The 25,077-nt window shown below is 50.1% G+C and overlaps 1 protein-coding gene across 3 annotated transcripts in view; it reads right to left on the reverse strand.

Moving 5' to 3' along the window:
• ARID3A (AT-rich interaction domain 3A) overlaps positions 1–20,670 on the reverse strand; it is a 51,720-nt gene extending 31,050 nt beyond the window's left edge. The window contains exons 1-3 of one of the 3 annotated variants that reach the window (XM_081177803.1): positions 20,409–20,670; positions 6,548–7,310; positions 1,423–1,723 (exon numbers count right to left, since the gene is read on the reverse strand). In XM_081177803.1, the coding sequence (XP_081033929.1) occupies positions 1,423–1,723; positions 6,548–6,933 (687 nt within the window). In that variant the 5' untranslated portion in view covers positions 6,934–7,310; positions 20,409–20,670. Of the gene's footprint in view, positions 1–1,422; positions 1,724–6,547; positions 7,311–12,394; positions 12,484–20,277 lie in introns of those variants that run through there. The other 2 variants (XM_081177801.1, XM_081177802.1) reach the window with 2 other exon arrangements.
• Between the last annotated feature and the right edge of the window lie 4,407 nt (positions 20,671–25,077).

Raw genomic sequence — 25,077 nt, forward strand, 5'->3', positions numbered from 1 at the left:
GGAAAATCTGGCTGACGACGGTCCGTTTTGCCAGGGGATAAATATTTCCAGACTAGCAAGATTCTCTCCCCCCCCCCCCTCTTGCGGACTTTGACACGGCTGAATTTCAAATGGAAAAATTCGGCTTATCTTTGTCGTAAACACACACACACACACACACACACACACACACACACACACACGGCCTTAGCAAAAGCCACACAAAGGGAGGAGAGGCCGAAGACGCCTTTTCAGATTTCGACAATCTCCCTTCAAGCCCCAAACCTTTATAAAAACCGGGTCGCAAATCCCATAGCTACCAGCCACTGGGAGTTGTAGTTCCCATCGCAGCCCGCCGACAATCTGGGGGTGCGAGTCGGAGAAAGCAGCCCTCGGAAAACGCAGGTTTTGCAGAGCCCCTGGGCCCGTGCAGAGTGCTTTTCAGCAGTAATAATAATAATAATAATTTATGATTTATACCCCGCCCATCTGGCTGGGTCCCCCCAGCCACTCTGGGTGGCTTCCAACAAAACACGAAAATACAATAACCTATTAAACATTAAAAGCTTCCTGAAACAGGGCTGCTTTCAGATGTCTTCTAAAAGTTTGGTAGTTACTTTTCTCTTTGACATCTGACGGGAGGGCATTCCACAGGGCGGGCGCCACCACCGAGAAGGCCCTCTGCCTGCTTCCCTGTAACTTGGCTTCTCGCAGTGAGGGAACCGCCAGAAGACCCTCGGAGATGGATCTCAGTGTCCGGGCAGAACGATGGGGGTGGAGACGCTCCTTCAGGGATACTGGACCGAGGCTGTTTAGGGCTTTCAAGGTCGGCACCAGCACTTTGAATTGTGCTCGGAAACATCCTGGGAGCCAATGTAGGTCTTTCAGGACCGGTGTTATTTGGTCTCGGTGGCCGCTCCCAGTCCCCAGTCTGGCTGCCGCATTCTGGATTAGTTGTAGTTTCTGGGTCACCTTCAAAGGCAGCCCCACGGAGAGCGCATGGCAGTAGTCCAAGCGGGAGATAACCAGAGCATGCACCACTCTGGCCAGACAGTCCGCGGGCAGAGAGGGTCTCATCCTGCGTACCAGACGGAGCTGCCCTGGACACAGAATTAACCTGCGCCTCCATGGACAGCTGTGAGTCCAGAATGACCCCCAGGCTGCGCACCTGGTCCTTCAGGGGCACAGTTACCCCATTCAAGACCAGGGAATCCCCCACACCAACCCGCTCCCTGTCCCCCAAAAACAGTCCTTCTGTCTTGTCAGGATTCAACCTCAATCCGTTAGCCGCCATCCATCCTCCAGACACTCACATAGGACCTTCACCGCCTTCACTGGTTCCGATTTGAAAGAGAGGTCGATTTTGGCAGTATCCCGCCCTCCCCAGCCAAAGCCCGCCGAAACCTGGAAGGGAAAAAAAGAGAGTTTTCCGCAGAAACTTACCTGCTTGAACTGTTCCTCGTAGGTCCAGTCGCCGTGGTCCAGGGGTTGGGTCTGAACCTGGGACAGGTGGGGCAGCGAGGCCGAAAGTCTCTCGGGACCCCCGGCCAGTCTGGACGTCTCCCCCCTGTAGGGCAAGGTGGGCTGCTGCTTGCGGAGAAGCGGGGGGCCCGGGCTCGAACGGGCAGCCTCCCCGGACATGGGGACCCCTTCCTCCTCCGCCATCTCCTCCTCGTCGTCGTAATCGTCCTCTTCCTCCTCGCCAAGGTCTTCGTCGAATTCCTCGTCGGCCCATTTAGCTTTCCTGGGGGGGTCGGGAAAGAGGAAGAGGTCAGGGGCCGAAGGAACGCCTAGCTCAGCAGTGCAGGCATGGGCCGGCAGCATATCCCACCCCCGGAAACCGCCGTCCGCTACGCTACAGGCCCTTTCCCCCTCTAGAGAAAAGCAGGTTTCTAGTCCTCAACCTTCTTAGCACGGGACCGGCCACTAATTTGATTCTGAATTGACTTTAGAATGAATTGATTTTAGAATTTATTTCAATTAATTGGTTGTGATTTTATGTAAACTGTGTTACTTTTACTGTTGCTAGCTGCTCTGAGTCCGGCTTCGGCTGGGGAGGTCGGGATATACGGTACCGTCTTTTTCGCTCTATTGGACGCACCGGACCAAAGGAGGGGGAGGATAGGGGGGATTTTTTTCCCTGTTCTCCCCCTCAAAAACAAGGTGTGTTCAAGGTGCGTTCACTAGCAGGCCCCCCAAGCTTGTGGGGCTGGCGGTGGGGGGAAGCGCTGCTTTCTCCCACCGCCAGCCTCAAAGATCCCTGAAGCCTTTGGAGCACAGCTGCCCTCCAAAGGCTAGAGGCTTCGGGGACATCCTTTGTCGCCTCCGCCCTTCGGAGGATTTGCGCAGCCGTCCCAAAGCCGGAACAGCGAGACGGAGGGCTGCACAGCGCCCCGTCTCGCTGTTTTGGCTTCGGGGAAAGCAGGCTGCTCTCCGCAAGCCTGAACTCCCGCTGGGCTCTGCAGGCTTGCAGAGAACTGTATTCTGTATTTGCCACTGTATTCTGCTCTGGTCAGACCTCACCTGGAGTACTGTGTCCAGTTCTGGGCACCACAGTTCAAGAAGGACACTGACCAACTGGAACGTGTCCAGAGGAGGGCAACCAAAATGGTCAAAGGCCTGGAAACGATGCCTTATGAGGAACGGCTAAGGGAGCTGGGCATGTTTAGCCTGGAGAAGAGGAGGTTAAGGGGTGATATGATAGCCATGTTCAAATATATAAAAGGATGTCACATAGAGGAGGGAGAAAGGTTGTTTTCTGCTGCTCCAGAGAAGCGGACACGGAGCAATGGATCCAAACGACAAGAAAGAAGATTCCACCTAAACATTAGGAAGAACTTCCTGACAGTAAGAGCTGTTTGACAGTGGAATTTGCTGCCCAGGAGTGTGGTGGAGTCTCCTCCTTTGGAGGTCTTTAAGCAGAGGCTTGACAACCATATGTCAGGAGTGCTCTGATGGTGTTTCCTGCTTGGCAGGGGGTTGGACTCGGTGGCCCTTGGGGTCTATTCCAACTCTAGGATTCTGGTGCGCACCGACCCCTCTCACTCTCCAGGCTTCAGCGAAAGCCTGCATTCGCCCCATAGGACGCACACACTTTCCCCCTTCATTTTTGGAGGGGGAAAAGTGTGTCCTATAGAGCAAAAAATACGGTAATTGGTTGCGATTTTATGTAAATTGTGTTACTTTTACTGTTAGCCGCTCTGAGCCCAGCTTCGGCTGGGGAGGGTGGGATATAAATAAAATTTTACTATTATTATTATTATTAGGAAGCAGCAGTCAGAGCCAGAAGGTGGCACAGGTTTCAAAATAAAGGCCGGGATCCTTTAGCTGCTAGATGGGTCTTGCGGGGTCCCCACTCCCAGCTCTAAACACGTGTCTCTGGCCTGCAGCTCCCATTAGGGTCTCTGAACAATCGATTCGGCAAATTATTCAGAACACTAACATAAATAATAATAATAATAATAATAATAATAATAATAATAATAATAGCTGTCAATTTTTCCCTTTTCTTGCGAGGAATCCTATTCGGAATAAGGGAATTTCCCTTAAAAAAGGGAAAACGTTGACATCAATAGTAATAATAATAATAATAATAATAATAATAATAATAATAATAATAGCTGTCAATTTTTCCCTTTTCTTGCGAGGAATCCTATTCGGAATAAGGGAATTTCCCTTAAAAAAGCGGAAACGTTGACAGCTATAATAATAATAATAATAATAATAATAATAATAATAATAATAATAATAATAGTATAAAAACAGATTTTTCCGAGGGGAGGGGGAATCTCTCCAAACTTTGGAAGACCCAGCCGCTTTCAAAACAGCTGGAAATTTTTCAGAGAGGGATCAGGAACTTAAATCGAAAGCTCTCCGGGCATTTAAGGGGGTGGCAGCGAGGGGGGGGGGGAGAGAACCTGCCAAACTGGTCTCTCCTCCCTGTTTATATTGTCTCCTGACCCCAAGCAGATCAGGGTGGGGCAAGGAAGCGGCAGAGAAACAGGAGGCCAGTCGGGGAAACTGATTTTTCAAGTTATTTCCCAAGGATCCAAACTCTTTGCTGTTTTTCCAAGCTGGGGGACGAGGAACCTTGCAAGCGCCTTATTAAATCGCCCAACCTGAGTCTTTCTAAAAACTTTTCTTCTTCTCTCCTTTAGAGAAACACTTCCCAAAATAAAATAATAAAAAAATCAGGAGAAATACAAGCTTATTTTGTTCCCTCCAGCTCCTTTCTTTCTTCCCACAGAAGCAAACGGCAGGTTGTCCACCTTTTAAGGCGGCCTTTCTCAAGCTGTGGGTCCCCAGATGTTGTTGAACTACAACTCCCATCACCCCTTGCTAGCAAGGCCAGAGCTCAGGGATGATGGGAGTTGTAGTCCGACAACATCTGGGGAGCCGCAGGTTGAGAACCGCGGAGCTAAGAGGACAGAGGGGAAGCTCTTCCATAGAGTCTGCATAAGCCGTAGGTCCTCCAGATGTTTCGAGACTACAACTCCCATCATCCCCGACCACTGGTCCTGCTAGCAAGGGATCATGGGAGTTGTAGTCCCAAAACATCTGGTTGAGGAAGCCTGGTGCAAGCTGAGCTGAAGGCAGCCTTTCTCAACCTGTGGGTCCCCAGATGTTGTTGGACTACAACTCCCATCACCCCTAGCTAGCAAGGCCAGAGCTCAGGGATGATGGGAGTTGTAGTCCAACAACATCTGGGGTCCCAGAGGTTGAGAACCGCTGAGCTAAGAGGACAGAGGGGAAGCTCTTCCATAGAGTCTGCATAAGCCAGGCTTCCTCAACCTCGGCCCTCCAGATGTTTTGGGACTACAACTCCCATCATCCCCGACCACTGGTCCTGCTAGCAAGGGATCATGGGAGTTGTAGTCCCAAAACATCTGGTTGAGGAAGCCTGGTGCAAGCTGAGCTTAAGGCAGCCTTTCTCAACATCCCCAGGTGTTGTTGAACTACAACTCCCATCCCCCCTAGCTAGCAAGGCCAGAGCTCAGGGATGATGGGAGTTGTAGTCCGACAACATCTGGGGACCCGCAGGTGGAGAACCACTGTAATTCTTTTTATTGCGGCGAAGAGGGGAGATTCGGCTCTGCGGCTGGGCCTGTTTATTACGCGTATTCAGTGGGGCTCGGCAGTGCCTCGTTCTAAGCCAAACCATGGGTCCCACCCATCACGCCGGCTCTGGCTGGCAGAAGCTCTCCAGGGTTGGAGGCCGCCGGGGAAGAGTTCCCAGCCCTACCGTTGGGGACTGAACCCGAGGCCTCCTGCTCGAAAAAGCTGGCGCTCAACCGCTGAATATGCAGCCCTTTATCAAAGCGTCAAGTAAGGCTCTAGTCCTCATTGTTTTTGGTTGGCTTCAGAGGAAACTGCCTCTTGCGGAGCCAGCCATAAACAGAGCTGCCGCCAGGATATTTGGAGAGAGCAAAGGTACAGCGGTACCTTGGTTCCCGAACTTTAATCCGTTCCGGAAATTCCGTTCCAAAACCAAAGCGTTCCAAAACTGAGTCGCGCTGCTTTCCCATAGAAAGCAATGCAAAACGGATCGTCCCAGGCTTTTAAAAACAACCCCTAAAACAGCAATTTGACGTGACTTTTGCTATCTAATGAGACTGTCTGTACATAAAATGAAAGCAATATACGATGAACTGCAGTCACCAAAGCAATCAGTGGCTGGACTGGGTTCCACACAGTCACACACACACACACACACACACACACACACACAAGAACCGCAAAAAGCAGAATAAATAGCAAAAACAGACAGACCTCAGTGTAACACTCAAAACGGAGCACGTTTGATGGACCTAATAGGTACCGTATTTTTTGCTCTATAAGACTCACTTTTTCCCTCCTAAAAAGTAAGGGGAAATGTGTGTGTGCGTCTTACGGAGCGAATGCAGGCTGCGCAGCTATCCCAGAAGCCAGAACAGCAAGAGGGATTGCTGCTTTCACTGCGCAGCGATCCCTCTTGCTGTTCTGGCTTCTGAGATTCAGAATATTTTTTTTCTTGTTTTCCTCCTCCAAAAACTAGGTGCATCTTGTGGTCTGGTGCGTCTTATAGAGCGAAAAATACGGTATCTAACCAGTAATATTTTGGGGAGCAGGCTAGCAGGCGGGGCCCATGACTTACATCAGAGGAGCCTACACAACACAAAACACTGTTCCTGGATGTAGGTTTTATTTCATTTGTTTTCTATCTTATATTTTGGAAATGTACATCCAGTTTTCCCCCCTTTAAATTTGTTTGGGACCCCCGAGAGTGTGGGGCCCTAAGCTACAGCTTGTTTAGCTTATACAGTGGTACCTCGGGTTACAGATGCTTCAGGTTACATACACTTCAGGTTACAGACTCCGCTAACCCAGAAATAGTACCTTGGGTTAAGAACTTTGCTTCAGGATGAGAACAGAAATCGTGTGGCGGCAAAGGGAGGCCCCATTAGCTAAAGTGGTGCTTCAGGTTAAGAACAGTTTCAGGTTAAGAACGGACCTCCGGAACGAATTAAGTACGTAACCCGAGGTACCACTGTACGTAAATCCGGCGCAGCCGATAAAGGCCAATACTCACATCTCCTCGTCTTCGGAGCCCGCTTCCCGCGGGAACACCCCTCCGTCGTCTTCCTCGTCCTCCTCCTCCTCTTCTTCCTCCTCCGCCGAGCCGCGGCTGGCCTCCGACGGGCCGGGGCTCGACGACTGGCTCAGGCCGGCAGCCGCCTCCCGCATGGCCGCCAGCGCCGCCATCTGTGCCCGCTGGATCCGGGCGCTCTCCGGTTCCCCTGCCTCCTCGGCGGCGGGCTCCTGGCTACGGCTGCGGGAGAAGGCCATCGCTGCCGCGGCAGGAACCGGAAGCGCGCCCGGCGGGTCGGCCGGCGGAGGCTGGCGCGACTCCATTTCCTGCTGAAGGCGGGCTCTCTGTTGCCTCTGCAGGTTCTCCATCACCGCCTGAAGCTTCATGGCCCGGCCGGCGGTGGGCCTGGCAGGGGCCGCCACCGAGGAGCCCTCGCCCTGCAACGGGGGCGCCGGAGGGCAGCGTCCGGGCGGAGGCAACGCCGTGGGGGACGCCGTCGAGGGGCCCTTCAGCCCCAGCAGTCCTCACGGCTGTGGGAAAGGAGTTCAGGTGCCAAACGGTTCCTCGCAGGGCACGGGCTTTCAGAGGCCAGCCGCCATCCCTCGCCGCGGGGTCCCTCCGCTTCCCAGCCGCCCCGAACCGTGCCGGTGGGGCGGTCCTGCGGTGCTCCCAGGGGCTTTCCCGAAGGGGGTGTTGGGTTCGAGAGGCGTGCTTCGAGGCCGGGGCCTCTTCTGCGTCATCTAGGCGTCAGGGAAAGCGCTGCCTGGAAGAACAGGGGAGAGAGAGAGAGAGAGAATAAAATAGGCACGTTAGCACAATGAGGACTAGAAAACTGACTTCGTTTCCCCCTCCCCAAGCGACAGGGACTAGAAACTTGATTTACAGCCGCTTTGTTGGGTTAGGGAACGAACACACCCGGAGCAGACCTCGACATATTCGCACAAAAAGAGGAAGGAAAGAGAGAGGGGGGATAATTTTTTTCTTTTCGTTTTTAACAAAAGGGAAGGAAGGGGAGGTTTAGCTTGGGCAGGAAGGAACAGACAGACGGGGCGACTCGCCGTTTGAAGTTAGCAGAATCTGACCTTTCAACCCGTGCTAGAGGCTGAGATAGATAGATAGATAGATAGATAGATAGATAGATAGATAGATAGATAGAGTAAAGGTAAAGGGACCCCTGACCATTAGGTCCAGTCGTGACCGACTCTGGGGTTGCGGCGCTCATCTCGCTTTACTGGCCAAGGGAGCCGGCGTACAGCTTCTTGGTGGCCTTCTTGGTGGTGGCACCCATCAGATGTCAAGGAGATAAAGACCTTTTAGAAGACATCTGACATAAGATAGCTGCTTATTTCCTTGACATCTGATGGGAGGGCGTTCCACAGGGAGGGTGCCACCACCGAGAAGGCCCTCTGCCTGGTTCCCTGTAACTTGGCTTCTCACAGCGAGGGAACCGCCAGAAGACCCTCAGAGCTGGACCTCAGTGTCCGGGCAGAACGATGGGGGTGGAGGCGCTCCTTCAGGTATACTGGGCCGAGGCCGTTTAGGGCTTTAAAGCTCAGCACCAACACTTTGAATTGTGCTCGGAAACGTACTGGGAGCCAATGCAGATCTCTCAGGACCGGTGTTATACAGTCTCGGCGGCCGCTCCCAGTCACCAGCCTAGCTGCCGCATTCTTGATTAGTTGCGCTTTCCGGGTCACCTTCAAAGGTAGCCCCACGGAGAGCGCATGGCAGTAGTCCAAGCGAGAGATAACTAGAGCATGCACCACTCTGGAAAGACAGTCCGCAGGCAGGGAGGGTCTCATCCTGCGTACCAGATGGAGCTGCCCTGGACACAGAATTAACCTGTGCCTCCATGGACAGCTGTGAGTCCAAAATGACTCCCAGGCTGCGCACCTGGTCCTTCAGGGGCACAGTGACCCCATTCAGGACCAGGGAATCCCCCACACCTGCCCGCCTCCTGTCCCCCAAAAACAGTCCTTCTGCCTTGTCAGGATTCAACCTCAATCTGTTAGCCGCCATCCATCCTCCAACCGCCTCCAGACACTCACACAGGATATAAAATGCAGTGAATAATCTCTTCTGGCTGAGCTGCTTAGGGAAGCTGGAGCAGGCAGACAGTTCGCCAAAACGGCAACCCGAAATCTCCATGTGGTCACAACTGGACCCACGCCAGTCATAAAAGGCCAGTCGCTTCTCAGCTTCTGCGTAAAACAGGTTTCAAGGGCCATTAAGCAACTGGTCCGGCTGGTGAGTCCAGATTCAAGTCGCCGGATCCCAAGGAATGCTTTTTTTAACCTTCACTCTCTCCTAATATCTATCCCAGAGGGCAACTGGCAAACCAAAGACAGACAGATAATTCTGCTCTTGGGGTCTCCTGGAAACCCGTTGCTTCTCGCCATAGGCGACCGAGCCAAGGGGCTATATTTTCAAATATCCTGGATGGTTTCCTCTTTGGAAAGAGGAAAGTCTCAGGGACCGTCTCCAGCAACCTCATTTCTTTTGAGATGATGTTCCTCACCATGAAGAGGAAAGATAATGTATGTTTTCATGTTTTTGTTTTGGGTGTGTGTGTTTTTAAAGATATCTTATATAGGTATAAGGGACGCGGGTGGCGCTGTGGGTTAAACCACAGAGCCTAGGACTTGCCGATCAGAAGGTCGGCGGTTCGAACACCCGCAATGACAGGGTGAGCTCCCTTTGCTCGGTCCCTGCTCCTGCCAAACTAGCAGCTCGATAGAACGTCAAAGTGCAAGTAGATAAATAGGTACCACTCCGGCGGGAAGGTAAACGGCGTTTCCGTGCGCTGCTCTGGTTCGCCAGAAGCGGCTTACTCCTGCTGGCCACATGACCCGGAAGCTGTACGCCGGCTCCCTCGGCCAGTAAAGCGAGATGAGCACCGCAACCCCAGAGTCAGCCACGACTGGACCTAATGGTCAGGGGTCCCTTTACCTTTATATAGGTACAGTCATACCTCGGGTTACAGATGCTTCAGGTTGCGTTTTTTCAGGTTGCGAACCGCCGAAACCCGGAAGTACCGGAATGGGTTGCTTCTGGGTTTCGGCTGCCGCGCATGCGCAGAAGCGCTAAACCGCGCTCTGCGCATGCACAGAAGCACCAGATCGCAACCCGTGTGTTCACAGATGGGCCGCTGCGGGTTGTGAATGTGCATCCCACACGGATCACGTTCGCAACCTGAATGTCCACTGTACGTACGGCGGTACCTCAGTTTTCGAATCTCTCAGAAGCCGGACATTTCGGCTTTCGAACGTCGAAAACCCGGAAGTAACTGCTTCGGTTTTCAAATGCTTTTCAGAAACCGAACCTGCCACACAGAGTTTTCCCAACGTAAATGCTTCCGGAAACACATGCATCAGCTTTCGAACGTTTCGGGAGTCGAACGGTCTTCCGGAAAGGATTACATTCGAAAACCGAGGTACCACTGTATATACCGTATTTTTTGCTCTATAAGACGCACCAGACCACAAGATGCACCTAGTTTTTGGAGGAGGAAAACAAGAAAAAAATATTCTGAATCTCAGAAGCCAGAACAGCAAGAGGGATCGTTGCGCAGTGAAAGCAGCAATCCCTCTTGCTGTTCTGGCTTCTGGGATAGCTGCGCAGCCTGCATTCGCTCCATAAGACGCACACACATTTCCCCTTGCTTTTTAGGAGGGAAAAAGTGAGTCTTATAGAGCAAGAAATACGGTAGTTTTATTTCTTTTGAAGTTCAACTGTTTCTTCAATAAATGGTTCTCCCCAAAATGGTTTTCAGCTGCTCATATTTTATCTGCAAGCCGCCTTGAGTCCCTGCCAGGGAAAAAGGAGGAGTAGGAGGAGGAATAATAACAACAACAATAATAATAATAATGTACAGGGATAGAAATTCAGGCTGCCCACACAGCAAGCAAACAACTGCTTGCAATTTTCACGCCCCATAAAAATCAAGGACGGGGCTAGTGGCAAATTTTGTCCAGGATCCTGCCATCAAAGTGCCTATTATGGGAAAACGGCAATCAGGATTCGAATCCAAGACCCCTCTCCCTTCAGGTTTTCAGCAACGGGCGTTCAGAAGCATCGGAGTCAGAGCGTAGCCATCAATGGCCCTTTCTCCTCTCCAGGAATACGTCTGACCCTCTTTTAAAGTTGGTGGCCAGTCGCTGCCTCCCGCGGAAGCGAGTTCGAAAGACACACCCTTCTTTTCGCCTGTCCCGGACCTTCCACCACTCGGGTTCATCTACGAATCCCGGGATTAGGAGAGAGGGAGAAAAAACGCCTTTATATATCCACCGTTCATTTCAGGCACCGCGGTCATGACCATAGCTGTCAACCGTCCCTTATTTGGCGGGAAAGTCCCTTATCCCAGCGCTGTCCCTTATTGATGATGCCCCTTAAATTTCCCGGGTTTCAAAGGAAGCAGCTCCTCTCCCTCCCTCCCTGCCGGCCAGGGAGGAGGGAGGCTCCAACTGTGTTGCTTGGCTGCGTTGCTCACCCAATAAGGAGTCTAAGAACGACTGGGGGGTGGAGCTTGCATGCCTTGTGCCGATCAAATCGGCCGCGTTGCCTGGGGACTCGCCTTTGCTCAGCGCTTCCCAGCGGAGAGGTGACGGTGGTTTTCCTTGCTGCGTCCCCTTTGCCGGGTTGCTGCGCTGTGGGAACCACCGCTTGAGGCTTCGTTTGGCTGCTGGCTGGGCTTTCTGCCTTTGGCTCGGAGGGGCTCAGAAGTCGAACATACCTGTGCCCAGAAAATCCCATGTTTTGGCTGCTGGTCCCTTATTTCCAAATCTGTAAGCTGACACCTATGGTCATGACCTCCCCTTACCTGGCTTTCCCCCAAAACCGAAAACAAAACGGTCTTTTCACGTGAGGAAGAGAGTCCTTAGAAGCACAGAGAGATAAAAAATATGTCGCCAGGGCAGCCGCTCTCTTCGTGAAACAGATTCAGGAACTCACCGCCACAGGGTTATAGAAGGGCATTCGGCAAATTAAAAGGGGAAGGGAGAATCTGTTTCTCAGGGGCCACTCGCTGGCCATCGCTGGCTGGGCTCTTAAAGGATTAAAAACCCAAATTATAAACCTGAAGGCGAGACACTCAGCCCTGGGGGAAAAATAGCTATTTCCAGCTAGGTTCGAGCGTTCCCAGACACACGACGGCCCCGTCTCACTCGATTTCTGAGCGCATTGACAAAGCGCATCTTATGGCACACCCTATAATAAAAGAGTTACTCAGAGGAGGACCCATTGAATTTAATGGGCACCTGCGTTAACCGAGGCCATTTTGACAGGTCTCACAGCATTGGGTACCTATGTTCATAAATATATATTTAGACACGGGTGGTGCTGTGGGTTAAACCATAGAGCCTAGGACTTGCCGATCAGAAGGTCGGCGGTTCGAATCCCCGCGATGACGGGGTGAGCTCCCGTTGCTCGGTCCCTGCTCCTGCCAACCTAGCAGTTCGAAAGCACATCAAAGTGCAAGTAGATCAATAGGTACCACTCCGGCGGGAAGGTAAACGGCGTTTCCGTGCGCTGCTCTGGTTCGCCAGAAGCGGCTTAGTCATGATGGCCACATGAGCCGGAAAAACTGTCTGCGGACAAACGCTGGCTCCCTCGGCCAGCAAAGCGAGATGAGCGCCGCAACCCCAGAGTCGGCCATGACTGGACCTAATGGTCAGAGGTCCATATATATATAGATATATAGATGGATACATAGATAGATAGATAGCTGGATATAGATGATAGATAGATAGTTATACAGATATATAGATATATATATGCAGCCTGTAAATTTTCAGAACAGATAAAAGCATTGGGTGGACTCTGCCAAGTGAATCGGCTACGAATACGAACCAGTTTTGATCCCGCGCGCAAGAAATAAGATGGCCACACACCTCTTCTTCTCTCGCACAACTGCCACGGAAGGCGACCACGGACCTTTCTGATGTCAGAGGGCGCTGCGGCCAATCGGAAGCTGCCCCGCCTCTCCATTGACCGCGGCCAACAGCTTTCATTGACGGAGCCTCGGGAAGGTGCTTTGAGCTTTCCGCCCTTCTTAACTCATATCAGGGAAGGTTATCGACGCCTCTGGAAAAAATTCCCAGCAGCTGGGGACTGAGATCGGAGAGAGTCGCTTCCCAGTGGCTGAACTTCCAGTATCAGGGGCAGTCTACCTTCCCAAATACCAGCGGCTGGCAATCCCACCCAAACCAAGGCAGTTGTGGCAATTGTGGTCAGGGCCAGCTTGCAGGCCAGTATCCCCAGACACACGTCCTAGGCATGTGCCTTGGGGAGATCACTTTGCGGCTGCTCACACAGCGGTTTGGCTTCACCCCCAGAGACGAACTCCATTGTCTCTCGAGACAGACGGGTGCCAAAAATAGTAAATGATGATGGTGATGATGATACAGTGGTACCTCGGGACGCGGGTGGCGCTGTGGGTTAAACCACAGAGCCTAGGACTTGCCGATCAGAAGGTCGCCGGTTCGAATCCCCGCAATGACAGGGTGAGCTCCCGTTGCTCGGTCCCTGCTCCTGCCAAACTAGCAGCTCGATAGAACGTCAAAGTGCAAGTAGATAAATAGGTACCACTCCGGCGGGAAGGGAAACGGCTTTTCCGTGCGCTGCTCTGGTTCACCAGAAGCGGCTTAGTCCTGCTGGCCACATGACCCGGAAGCTGTATGCCGGCTCCTTCGGCCAGTAAAGCGAGATGAGCGCCACAACCCCAGAGTCGGCCACGACTGGACCTAATGGTCAGGGGTCCCTTTATATAGGTATAGTCATACCTCAGGTTACAGACGCTTCAGATTACAGACTCCTCTAACCCAGAAATAGAACCTCAGGTTAAGAACTTTGCTTCAAGATGAGAATAGAAATTGTGTGGCAGCAACGGGAGGCCCCATTAGCTAAAGTGGTACCTCAGGTTAAGAAAAGTTTCAGGTTAAGAACGGACCTCCAGAACGAATTAAGTTCTTAACCTGAGGTACCACTGTAATAAGAATGCACTTGTGCATAACCCCTGCCTTTTGCTTCGATTACATCGGCTCGGCCCTAGAAACCGGCCGATTATGTAATTAACTACAGTGGTACCTCGGGTTAAGTACTTAATTCGTTCCGGAGGTCTGTTCTTAACCTGAAACTGTTCTTAACCTGAAGCACCACTTTAGCTAATGGGGCCTCCTGCTGCCGCAGCGGCACCGGAGCACGATTTCTGTTCTCACCCTGAAGCAAAGCTCTTAACCCGAGGTACTATTTCTGGGTTAGCGGAGTCTGTAACCTGAAGTGTATGTAACCTAAAGCATCTGTAACCCGAGGTACCACTGTAGTTCACTGAAGCATGTGCAGAGTGATTTTCCTTCTACATCTCCAAGAAACCAACAGGCTGTTCATTCCCAGGTTTAGAAATTTAAAAAGGACCACCACCCCACACAGAATCTTGCAATGTCCTCTGGAGTCTTCTCCCCAAAAGAGCAAGAGATCAGCTGCAGAAAATCTGCAGATTTTGCACCTTGTAGGTCCCCTCGAATCCTCTCCACCTGGAACCCCCCAGCTGCTGAGTTCAGAAACAGGAAGGAGGAAGGGAAGGAGAGAATTTGAAGAATGGCAGAGCTGGCTCCGTAGGAACATCTCTCTCCTAAACCACCCCGCGTGCTAAAGACATTAATTCTTTAATGATCTTGTAGGAGGCAGAGCCGACAGACAAAGGGGAACTCACAGAAGGCCCTTGCTAGCTTACAAAAAAAAAGAAAAAACCCTACAGGCGTTTCCGCTTTTCCAGCAGAGTCCAGATGTTAAGCCCCAACAGTGCGAAAGAAGTTATAAGACATCTGGGAAGAAGAGTGGGGTCTGCAAGAGTCCATCTCTCTCTCCCAGCTTTCAACTAAAGTTAAATAAAAATCAGTTTGACGGGCATAAGGATTCTCCCTATCTTCCCGATTACGAAACGAATCACTTTTGAGATATTCCGAGCAAATCCCATTGTTGTTGTTTAGTCGTTTAGTCGTGTCCACCTCTTCATGACCCCCTGGACCAGAGCACGCCAGGCCCTCCTGTCTTCCACTGCCTCCCGCAGTTTGGTCGAACTCATGCTAGAAGCTTCGAGAACACTGTCCCACCATCTCGTCCTCCGTCGTCCCCTTCTCCTTGTGCCCTCCATCTTTCCCAACATCAGGGTCTTTTCCAGGGAGTCTTCTCTTCTCATGAGGTGGCCAAAGTATTGGAGCCTCAGCTTCAGGATCTGTCCTTCCAGTGAGCACTCAGGGCTGATTTCCTTCCGAATGCAGAGGTTTGATCTTCTTGCAGTCCATGGGACTCTCAAGAGTCTCCTCCAGCACCAGAATTCAAAAGCATCCATTCTTCGGCCATCAGCCTTCTTTGTGGTCCAGCTCTCACTTCCATACATCACTACTGGGAAAACCAGAGCTTGAACTATACGGACCTTTGTTGGCAAGGTGATGTCTCTGCTTTTTAAGATGCTGTCTAGGTTTGTCACTGCTTTTCTCCCAAGAAGCAGGCGTCTTTTAATTTCATGACTGCTGTCACCGTCTTCAGTGATCATGGAACCCAAGAAAGTAAAGTCTCTCACTGCCTCCATTTCTTCCCCTTCTATTTGCCAGGAGGTGATGGGACCAGTGGCCATGATCTTCGTTTTTTTTATGTTGAGCTTCAGACCATATTTTGCGCTCTCCTCTTTCACCCTCATTAAAAGGTTCTTTAATTCCTCCTCTCTTTCTGCCATCAATGTTGTGTCATCTGCATATCTGAGGTTGTTGAAATCCCGTTGATGGACCCCGAAAAAACACGTCACTTTGAGATCAGGGTTCGTAAATGGAATTCAGGTCGGAAAACAGCACGGGAGAGATGCGCTAAGATCGGCACATGCCTCAACTGTCCGCACAAAGCCAAGCTGGCCTTCCCCTGCTCCATTCATCGGCCCAAACCTCCAGATTGGCGCCCTTGCTCCTGCCTCCAGTGGCAGGCAGTTCCACAGTTTAACTCCACAAAGAAACCCTTCCTGAATCTTTATCAGCTTTATCGGACGGCCACAAATTCTGGTGTTAGGAGAGAGGCAGGAAAATTCTTCTCTGTCCTCTTTCTCTACGCCGGGATTAATTTTAAAGAGCAAAGAGGGCCCCTTGTTGAAAACAACTGTATCTCCTGAACTGCAAGGGGGCTGGACTAGATACCTCTGTGGGTCCCTTCCAATTTGGTCCCTTCTGTTTTTGGTGCCGGCCACCCCACAGTGGCGGCGAACATAAGGAGGGTTGCACATAGAAAACACCACTTCTACTCTTTGGCAATCCCTTGTAGCCGAGTAAGATTGTCTTCCATGAACACAGTTTTAACAATGAGTCCGTAAGTGACTGTGGAGGCCAATTCTGGATCCCCACGTCCTTCCACAGTGGGGACATTGGTTTCCGGGCGGGAGTTGATCCCAGTGAGGGTTTGCCAAGCATGCCTTCCTCTCAGCGCGTTTCTCCCTTGTATCCTGAGTTCGAGTGTCTTCAAAGCCCACGACACCTTTGGGAAAGGCTGTTCTCCAACTGGAGCGCTCGCAGGCCAGTGTTTCCCAGTTGTCTGTGTTTATACTACATTTTTTTAGATTTGCCTTGAGAGAGTCTTTAGACCTCTTTTGTTGACCACCAGCATTACGCTTTCCATTTTAAAGTTCGGAATAGAGTAGTCGCTTTGGAATACGATCACACAACATGACCAGTCCAACAAAGATGATGTTGAAGAATCATCGCTTCGACACTGGTGATCTTTGCTTCTTCCAGTACACTGGCATTAGTTCGCCTGTCTTCCCAAAGTGATGTGTATAATTTTTCGGAGACACCGTTGATGGAATCTTTCAAGGAGCTGGAGATGGCGTTTATAAGTGGTCCACGTTTCACAAGGTTGGCAGCACAATAGCTTTGTAAACGAACATTTTGGTTTCCCTGCCTAAGATAAAACAGGCAGCCATGCGCTTCCATGCGCAGAGTGCATTCTCCGGACAGAGGAGATATTTTCACTGTCGAAACGGCGGGTCTCCCCTGCCGATTCTGCACCGACTTGTGGGACCAACTCAGTTTTAAGAGTCAGTTAAGAGGAGACGATTGCTCCCAGGGAGGAAAATTTCACTTCCTGGCTCGGACGGAAGTGTACCACTTGAGAGCCGCATGGCGCACAGAAAGTCCCTGTAAGTGGTTTGTTTAATTTTAGCTTCGGCCACGAGCCGGTTTAAGAAACGGGCCCAGAGACGGGAGTTTGCTTCCATGCTCAGGTCCACGTGCAAATGTCTCTAGCCGACACTTCAAGGTCTTTTCTCTGCAAACGTCCATCTGTCCAATTGTTGGATTAGACGGGCGACGATGTGAGAATTTGCAGAGCCGGGGAGGGGGGGTGTTGCGCGACCTTGCGGGTGACTTTTTAATATATTTCTCCGGACCTCTAATAACGTTGTAAATCATTGCCTAACAGAGATTCCCCCGTGGGGGAAATAAAGAAAAGAACACACACCCGGGGGCAGTTTCGACATTCCGTCACACCTTTGCGTGACCAATAAACCCAGGACCGGAGGGGTGGGGCTCTGTAACTAGTTGGAGGGTCACCTTTAAACTTCGTCAGCAAAGCAAGTAATGAAGAGTCGCCCCTATGGAGAAATACGTAGTGAACAATTGGGGTTGGGGGTTGGGGGAATCCTGGCAAAAACATCCCATTCGCCACTTTTTGAAATGTGCATTTCATCTGTCTTAATATGTAGATGGGATGCGGGTGGTGCTGTGGGTTAAACCACAGAGCCTAGGACTTGCTGATCAGAAGGTCGGTGGTTCGAATCCCCGCAATGACGGGGTGAGCTCCCGTTGCTTGGTCCCTGCTCCTGCCCACCTAGCAGTTCAAAAGCACGCCAGTGCAAGTAGATAAATAGGTACCGCTCCGGCGGGAAGGTAAACGGCGTTTCCGTGCGCTGCTCTGGTTCACCAGAAGCGGCTTAGTCCTGCTGGCCACATGACCCGGAAGCTGTACGCCGGCTCCCTCGGCCAATAAAGTGAGATGAGCGTCACAACCCCAGAGTCGGCCACGACTGGACCTAATGGTCAGGGGTCCCTTTACCTTTAATATGTAGATAAGAGACTGCACTCCCCATGGCCACAGAGATATCTGTAAGCTGGCAACAGGGGACTCTGTTTATTCTACGCTGTGGCGAGCCACACAGCACCCCCGAATTATCTCAAAGTTTCCTGCCTCAGAAGGACACTGGAAGAGTCTAGCTCAGGGGTCAGCAAACTTTTTCAGAAGACTGTCTCCCAGACCTTGTGGGGGGGGAGACTATATTTTGAAGGGGGGGGGATGAATGAATTCCTATGCCCCACAAATAATCCAGAGACGCATTTGAAATAAAAGCACACATTCTACTCACGTAAAAACACCAGGCAGGCCCCACAAATAACCCAGAGATGCATTTGAAATAAAAGGGCACATTCCACTCATGTAAAAACACGCTGGTTCCCGAACCGTCCGCGGGCCGGATTGAGAAGGCGATTGGGCCGGATCCGGCCCCCGGGCCTTAGTTTGCCGACCCATGGTGTAGCTGTTGGACCCCCAATTCCAGCATTTTGCTCTCAAATGGCGAAAACCCCGTGACCGATTCCTAGCAGCTGACATTCAGAGGTATTTATTGCGCCGGACAGGAGCGAGAACAGAAGTCACCATTAATAGCTTTATCCTGCACGGTTGGTGTATGAAACCCATTTAGAGGGGCCAGAAATGTTGTTTAAGTCTCTGCAACACCAACACACACACACCAACACCAACACCAACACCAACACCAACACCACCACCACCACCACCAACAACAACAACAACAACAACAACAACAGCCAATTGACTCCTTGGCTGGAACACTTTTAACTCCAAAAACTCCTCACCCCAAGAAATAGGTGAGGATAATCAAATGGGAAGGAGATGTTCCCTGCTGTCTCTCTGCATAATTCACAGAGCCAAAGGACCTCCTAACTTCCAAGAAATAGGTGAGGATAATTAAACGGGAAGGAGAGAGTCCCTGTCGCCCCTCTGAATGATTCACAGAGCCAAAGGTCGTGGCTCCTGGCCGTGTGGGCAAGCAGACCTCCCCAGCTCAAGACACAGCTGCTCCTCGCCTCCTCCAAGAAGGAATCGTCTCCTTCCAAGGAGGAGTCGCCCCCCTGAGAACAGAGACTCACGCAGGAGAACGCCCCAACTTTTTACATATTAAAAAAATAAAATAAAGCCACTGCTTTTGGGATCTGCCCGCTTCTCTGTTATTTAAAAAATTAAAAAACGAGGGTGCCCACATAGTGCTAACCGCCGACTTCCTGTCTTGGCAAGTTTGGGCCGGGTGTCCTTTGAGGAAACTTTTCAACTCTAGGATATTCTAGGAGATACCGATCATTTCAGAGAAGAAAAGAGAGGGAGCGGCTGATAGCTTTTGAAAATAAAGAGTTGGTTAAAGCTGAGAAGGTTGTGGTGGGGTGTTGTTTTTTTAAAAAATAAAGAGAGTCATGCTCTTATCAGAGGGGTGTGTGAATCAGCCACCGAGGCCTTTAGAATAATCCAGTATGTACATTTAATTTCCCCCTCACCCAAGAGTTTAAAATAGCTTGTGTGTGGAGAGAGAGAGAGGCCACTATATTAAAAAAACATTAACAGAGGAAGGATACAAACCTGTACATATATATATATATAATTTGCACGTATGCAAACCTTTTGCAAATAGATCTTTTAAAAAAGCACACATAGCAAAGCCACACGTTTTCTGCAAATTATCCCCCATGGCCATTGCAAAGCTAATAATAATAATAATAGCAGCATATTGAGCCTAAACTCTGCATAGGAAAGGAAACAGGGGGTGGGCTGTCTAAAATAATTGTGCCCAGAAGGGGGTGGGGTGGACAGGAGAGGTTTAGGAGTGTGTGTGTGTGTTGTGTGTGTGTGACGCTTCCCTTCCCCCAGCTTAATCACATCAGATAAATTTGATGTGAAATGTGCTTTTCTTAAAAAAACCAAAAAGCCAGCCACAGGGACAGTCTTAAGGAACAATATTTGGGGGGGGGGGGGCGTAGCTCCATTAGAGCTTTCGACACTCAAAGTCCCTTCCAAGCAAAGCTACACTTTCAATTTTTAATATATATATATATATATATATATATATATATATATATATATATATATATATATATATATATATATATATACAAACCAATACAGTATTAATTAAAATATCGCATGATCTTGGCCGATCGTTTAATGCACGCTCGCCTCCCGTTTCTCAGAACCTCCTGGAGAGCAGACCCCCCTTTAGTAAAAGCCTAACTTCGGCGGGTCTACTCTTGTGTAGGAGTCAGCTCCGCGATAACTGCGCGCTTGCAACTTAAGCTTGGCAAAAATGTATCCAGAGCCACGCGCACACACACACACGTTTTGGGCTTCGTTTAGGAAGTTATTAGCCAACAAGCTAAGAAACATTTTAACTTGGGTAGATAAACATCCTAACCCATTGCGAGAAAGTATCGCTTTTTTGAAAAAATATAAATAGATGAATGTTGGCACGACTTCGCCAAACACGCGCCCGCGCGTATTTACGCACGGCACCCTACAACTAAGCTTTGGAGGAGGAGGAGGGGGCTGGGGGGGAGAGGGAAAAAAACCACACATACACACACACCCCAATTCGCAAATTCTTATTTAGCAAGTTGCAAAAGAAAATAGGGTCTTACCCTGCAAAGGCGGCGGCTGGAGCAGCTTCATTTTTCTCCCTTTCTCTTTTCCTTCCAAAGGCTAAAATAATAAAATTACGCACGCCCTCCGCCCAAGCAAGTGATCCAAGAAAAGGGAGGGGGGAAACCACCTTTCCAAGAGACCGGTCCTTATTGATCCGTCGCCGTTTGCCCTTGCCCTGCGCGCCCGCGCAAGCTGCGCCTCTCTTGTTTTATTTCAGCGCAGCCAGCCTCTTTTATCGGGCTCCCATCTGCAAGTTTCCTTTTACAAGCGAAGAGGCCATGGCGGCTGCGGCGGCGGCTGGCTGGCTCCTTTTTGCCACCACCTCCTCCTCCTCTGGGTCGCTGGGTGCCTAAGGCGTGCTCAGCGCAGGAGAGACAAATCATAGGATGACAAAATAGCAATCAGATGCAAATTCCTAACCTCTGAATCAGGGCCCAGACACCAGAGAGGGGTTGGGTCCCGGGCCTCGAGGGGACGTCGCGCAATTCCGCTCCTCGCGGAAGGAGCGTGCGCGCGAGAGAGGGAAAGGGTTTTGCAATTTCACTTCCAGCGCACAAGGTTTTAGTCCTCAAGGTGAAGCTTCTTTTGGGCGGCGGGAAGGCGCTTAAAAACAGCAAACGCGCGCAGACCGGGAGCTACAGGTCCCAGCACCCTTGGCAAACTACAGTTCCCAGTTCCCTTGGCACGCTGCGGCTTCCAGAGCCCCGGAAAAATAGCAGTTCCTGACGCCCTTAACAAACTGCGGTTCTCGGAACGCTTAAACTACAGTTCCCAGCTCCCTTGCACGCTGCGGCTTCCAGAGCCCCGGAGAAACTGCAGTTCCCGGCGCCCTTAACAAACTGCGGTTCTCGGAACACTTAAACTACAGTTTCCAGAGCCCTGAAGAAACTGAAGTTCCCGACGCCCTGAACAAACTGCGGTTCTCATAATGCTTAAACTACAGTTCCCAGCTCCCTTGCACGCTGCGGCTTCCAGAGCCCTAGAAAAACTGCAGTTCCCGGCGCCCTTAACGAACGGCAGTTCTCGGAACGCTTAAACTACAGTTCCCAGAGCCCTGGCAGAGCTGCAGTTCCCTGCGCCCTTCACAAACAACAGTTCTCAGAACGCTTAAACTACAGTTCCCATAGCTCAGAAGAAACTGCAGTTCCTGGCACCCTTAACAATCTACAGTTCCCAGCTCTCTTGACATGCCCTGGTTTCCAGAACCCTTAACCACAGTCCTCAGCGCCATGAAGCAGCTCCCAGCACCCTTAAACTACAGTTCCCAGGTTGGTTGAGGGCGCCTTAAATGTGCGGTGCGGCTAGCGGCGTGGCAAAGCCGGGCTCACATAGATCCCAAATTAAGGGCAGCTTTAAGCAGGAAGGTGGAGAGGCAGTGCGGCCTGGTGGTTAGACTGCCAGACTGGGACCTGGGTTCAAATCGCCTGCTGGGCTATGAAGCTCAGCGGGTGACTTTTGGGTCACTGCTCTGCTTGCAGCCAGCAGGGCCAATGGTTAGGGGTGATTATTCATCCATCGTTGCATTCATTCAACTTGTTTTTATAATTGCTTGTTAGCCGCCCTGAGCCCGGCCTTGGCTGGGGAGGGCGGGGTATAAATAAAAATTATTATTATTATTATTATTATTATTATTATTATTATTATTATTATGACAATGGTCCCATGTTTCCTCCAGACGGCCTACGTGGTCGTTTTAATTTCCCCGTGGGTGCGTTTCAGGGCTGAGCAGGGAGCAGCCGAGGGGCAAGGATTCGAAACCTTCAGTCCCAGTCCAGTGCTCTAACCACAAGACCACACTGCCGCCCCCCCCCAATTGGAGTCCAAAAACAGCCACAGATGCCCCATAACTCTCTGAGATTGCCAACTGTCCCCTTTCTCTCCCTTGTGCAAAATAAAAAAGGGGGGGGAGAGACCATGAAAAAATGTGACATTTTTGGTTCTTTGCAGACACTCCCTAGAAGTCCTGGCAAAGTCAGTTCCGCTTCTCTCTCTCTCTCTCTCTCTCTCTCTCTCTCTCTCTCTCTCTCTCTTCATTTAAAGGAGCCGCATCCCTTTTTCCACCCAACTTCCGCCCCCTCCCGCAGCTTCAAAATTTCCATTAATACCTAACCAACCAACCCCATAATTGGAATTTGCATTAAGTAGATAGATTTCTTTTTATACCGTGAAAATAGACGGGAGGAAAAGTGAATTGTGCAAAGCAAAGGAATAGGATAGGCTAGAAAAGATCAAAGGAAACAAAGATTATTATTTCGGTTCTTTAAACCAAAAACAAAAAAAATGCCCCCACCCCTTGGATTTCAGAACAAATATGTCTTTTTTTAAAAAAAGAAAAAACCCAAACATTATAATGCAAGGAGCCGTAGTGACAATGCAGGGAAATCCTACTTAGAGTAAGCTTATTGGAATGAATGGACCTGAATTAGTTGTGTCCTTTGATTTCCTGGATAATTCCTAGTTAGGGGGAGGGATTGGTTTAATTGTTTCTGTTCTTGTTTTTATTAAGTATTTTGTGTTGTTGTTGTTATTCCACAAATCCCACATCAAAATCCGATACGTAAGTTTTCCCCCTTTTGTATTATCAGCTCCCCATCCCATTTCCTAGAATTTTTTTTTCTTTTCCACCCTTAACTGCAACTTATCTTCCCTCTTTTATATCATAACTCTAATGCTCTATTGGAATTAATAGAGGTGGAAACCCAGCTGGATGGGCGGGGTAAAATAAGAAATTATTATTATTATTATTATTATTATTATTATTATTATTATTATTATTATTTTGTGTTTGTATCTTGTATGAAAGATAAAACTCCTGCCAACCTAGCAGTTCAAAAGCACATCAGAGTGCAAGTAGATAAATAGGTACCACTCCGGCGGGAAGGTAAACGGCGTTTCCGTGCCCTGCTCTGGTTCGCCAGAAGCGGCTCAGTCCTGCTGGCCACATGACCCGGAAGCTGTACGCCGGCTCCCTCGGCCAATAAAGCGAGATGAGCGCCGCAACCCCAGAGTCGTCCACGACTGGACTTAACTGTCCTTTGAAAGATAAAAAAAATCCCAGAGTTGAAGCAAGAAGGCATCTTCAAATATTAAATAAATGCAAGCAGTGAATTGCTATGACTTGGAAGCCCCCTGGTGATGATTTCACTGTTTCCACCACCCTCCCCCTTTCAAAAATGTGCATGGAATAATAATAATAATTTATTTTTTATACCCCGCCCATCTGGCTGGGAATGAGTGAGCTGGCATTTGAATCTATTCTTTACAAAGCACATATTATTATTATTATTATTATTATTATTATTATTATTATTATTATTATTATTATTATTATTATTAGCATACCAACCTTCATCCAAAGCTCCCGGAGAGGTTAGCAACAGAAAAATACTAACTGGCCCCCGTCAAACTACAGTTCCCACCAGCCTCAGTTCACATGGCCATTGGGAACTGTAGTATTTCAACAGCGCCTGGAATGTCACAGGTTTCCCCATACCTGCTTAGAAGAGACCTTCCCTCCTGAGAAAGGGGAAGCCTCTTACTTTCTGTGACGCTGCCTCATTTTTCCAGGGCAGCCGTCCCCCAGCTGCAACTGGTACGCAGGATGAGACCCTCCCTGCCCGCGGACTGTCCCGCCAGAGTGGTGCATGCTCTGGTTATCTCCCGCTTGGACTACTGCAATGTGCTCTACATGGGACTACCTTTGAAGGTGACCCGAAACTGCAATGAATCCAGAATGTGGCAGCCAGACTGGGGACTGGGAGTGGCAGCCGGGACCACATAACCGGTCCTGAAAGACCTATATTGGCTCCCAGGACGTTTCCAGGCACAATTCAAAGTGTTGGTGCTGACCTTGAAAGCCTTAAATGGCCCAGTATACTGTACTTGAAGGAGCATCTCCACCCCCATCGTTCAGCCCGGACACCGGGGTCCATCTCCCGAGGGCCTTCTGGCGGTTCCCTCCCTGTGGGAAGTCACGTTACAGGGAACCACGCAGAGGGCCTTCTCCGTGGTGGCGCCCGCCCTGTGGAACACCCTCCCATCATATGTCAAAGAGAAAAACAACTATCAGACTTTTAGAAGACATCTGAAGGCAGCCCTGTTTAAAAGGTAAAGGGACCCCTGACCATTAGGTCCAGTCGCGGGCGACTCTGGGTTTGCGGCGCTCATCTCGCTTTACTGGCCGAGGGAGCCGGCGTACAGCTTCCGGGTCATGTGGCCAGCAGGACTAAGCCGCTTCTGGCGAACCAGAGCAGCGCACAGAAACGCCGTTTACCTTCCCGCCAGAGCAGTACCTATTTATCTACTTGCACTTTGTGCTTTTGAACTGCTAGGTTGGCAGGAGCAGGGACTTAGCAACGGGAGCTCACCCCGTCATGGGGATTCGAACCGCCGACCTTCTAATCGGCAAGCCCTAGGCTCTGTGGTTTAGCCCACAACACCACCCGCGTCCCTGTTTAGGGAAGCTTTTAATGTTTGATGCTTTACTGTATTTAAATATTTTGTTGGAAGCCGCCTAGAGTGGCTGGGGAAGCCCAGCCAGATGGGCGGGGTATAAATAGTAAATAATAATAATAATAATAATAATAATAATAATAATAATAATAATAATAATAATTATTATTTTCCAAGGAGCTCATTACATGCAACCTGTCTGCTTAGTTTATCCTCACAGCAACCCAGTGAGGTATGCCTGGCCTGGAAAGATTGTACGTTGCACACACACACACACACCTTGGTTTCATGGCAGATTGGAGATTTGAACCCAGATCTTATCATGAGACATTTAACAACTGGTG

This window comes from Podarcis bocagei (genome assembly GCF_964188305.1).
Source record: "Podarcis bocagei genome assembly, chromosome: 18".
Taxonomy (NCBI): Eukaryota; Metazoa; Chordata; class Lepidosauria; order Squamata; family Lacertidae; genus Podarcis; species Podarcis bocagei.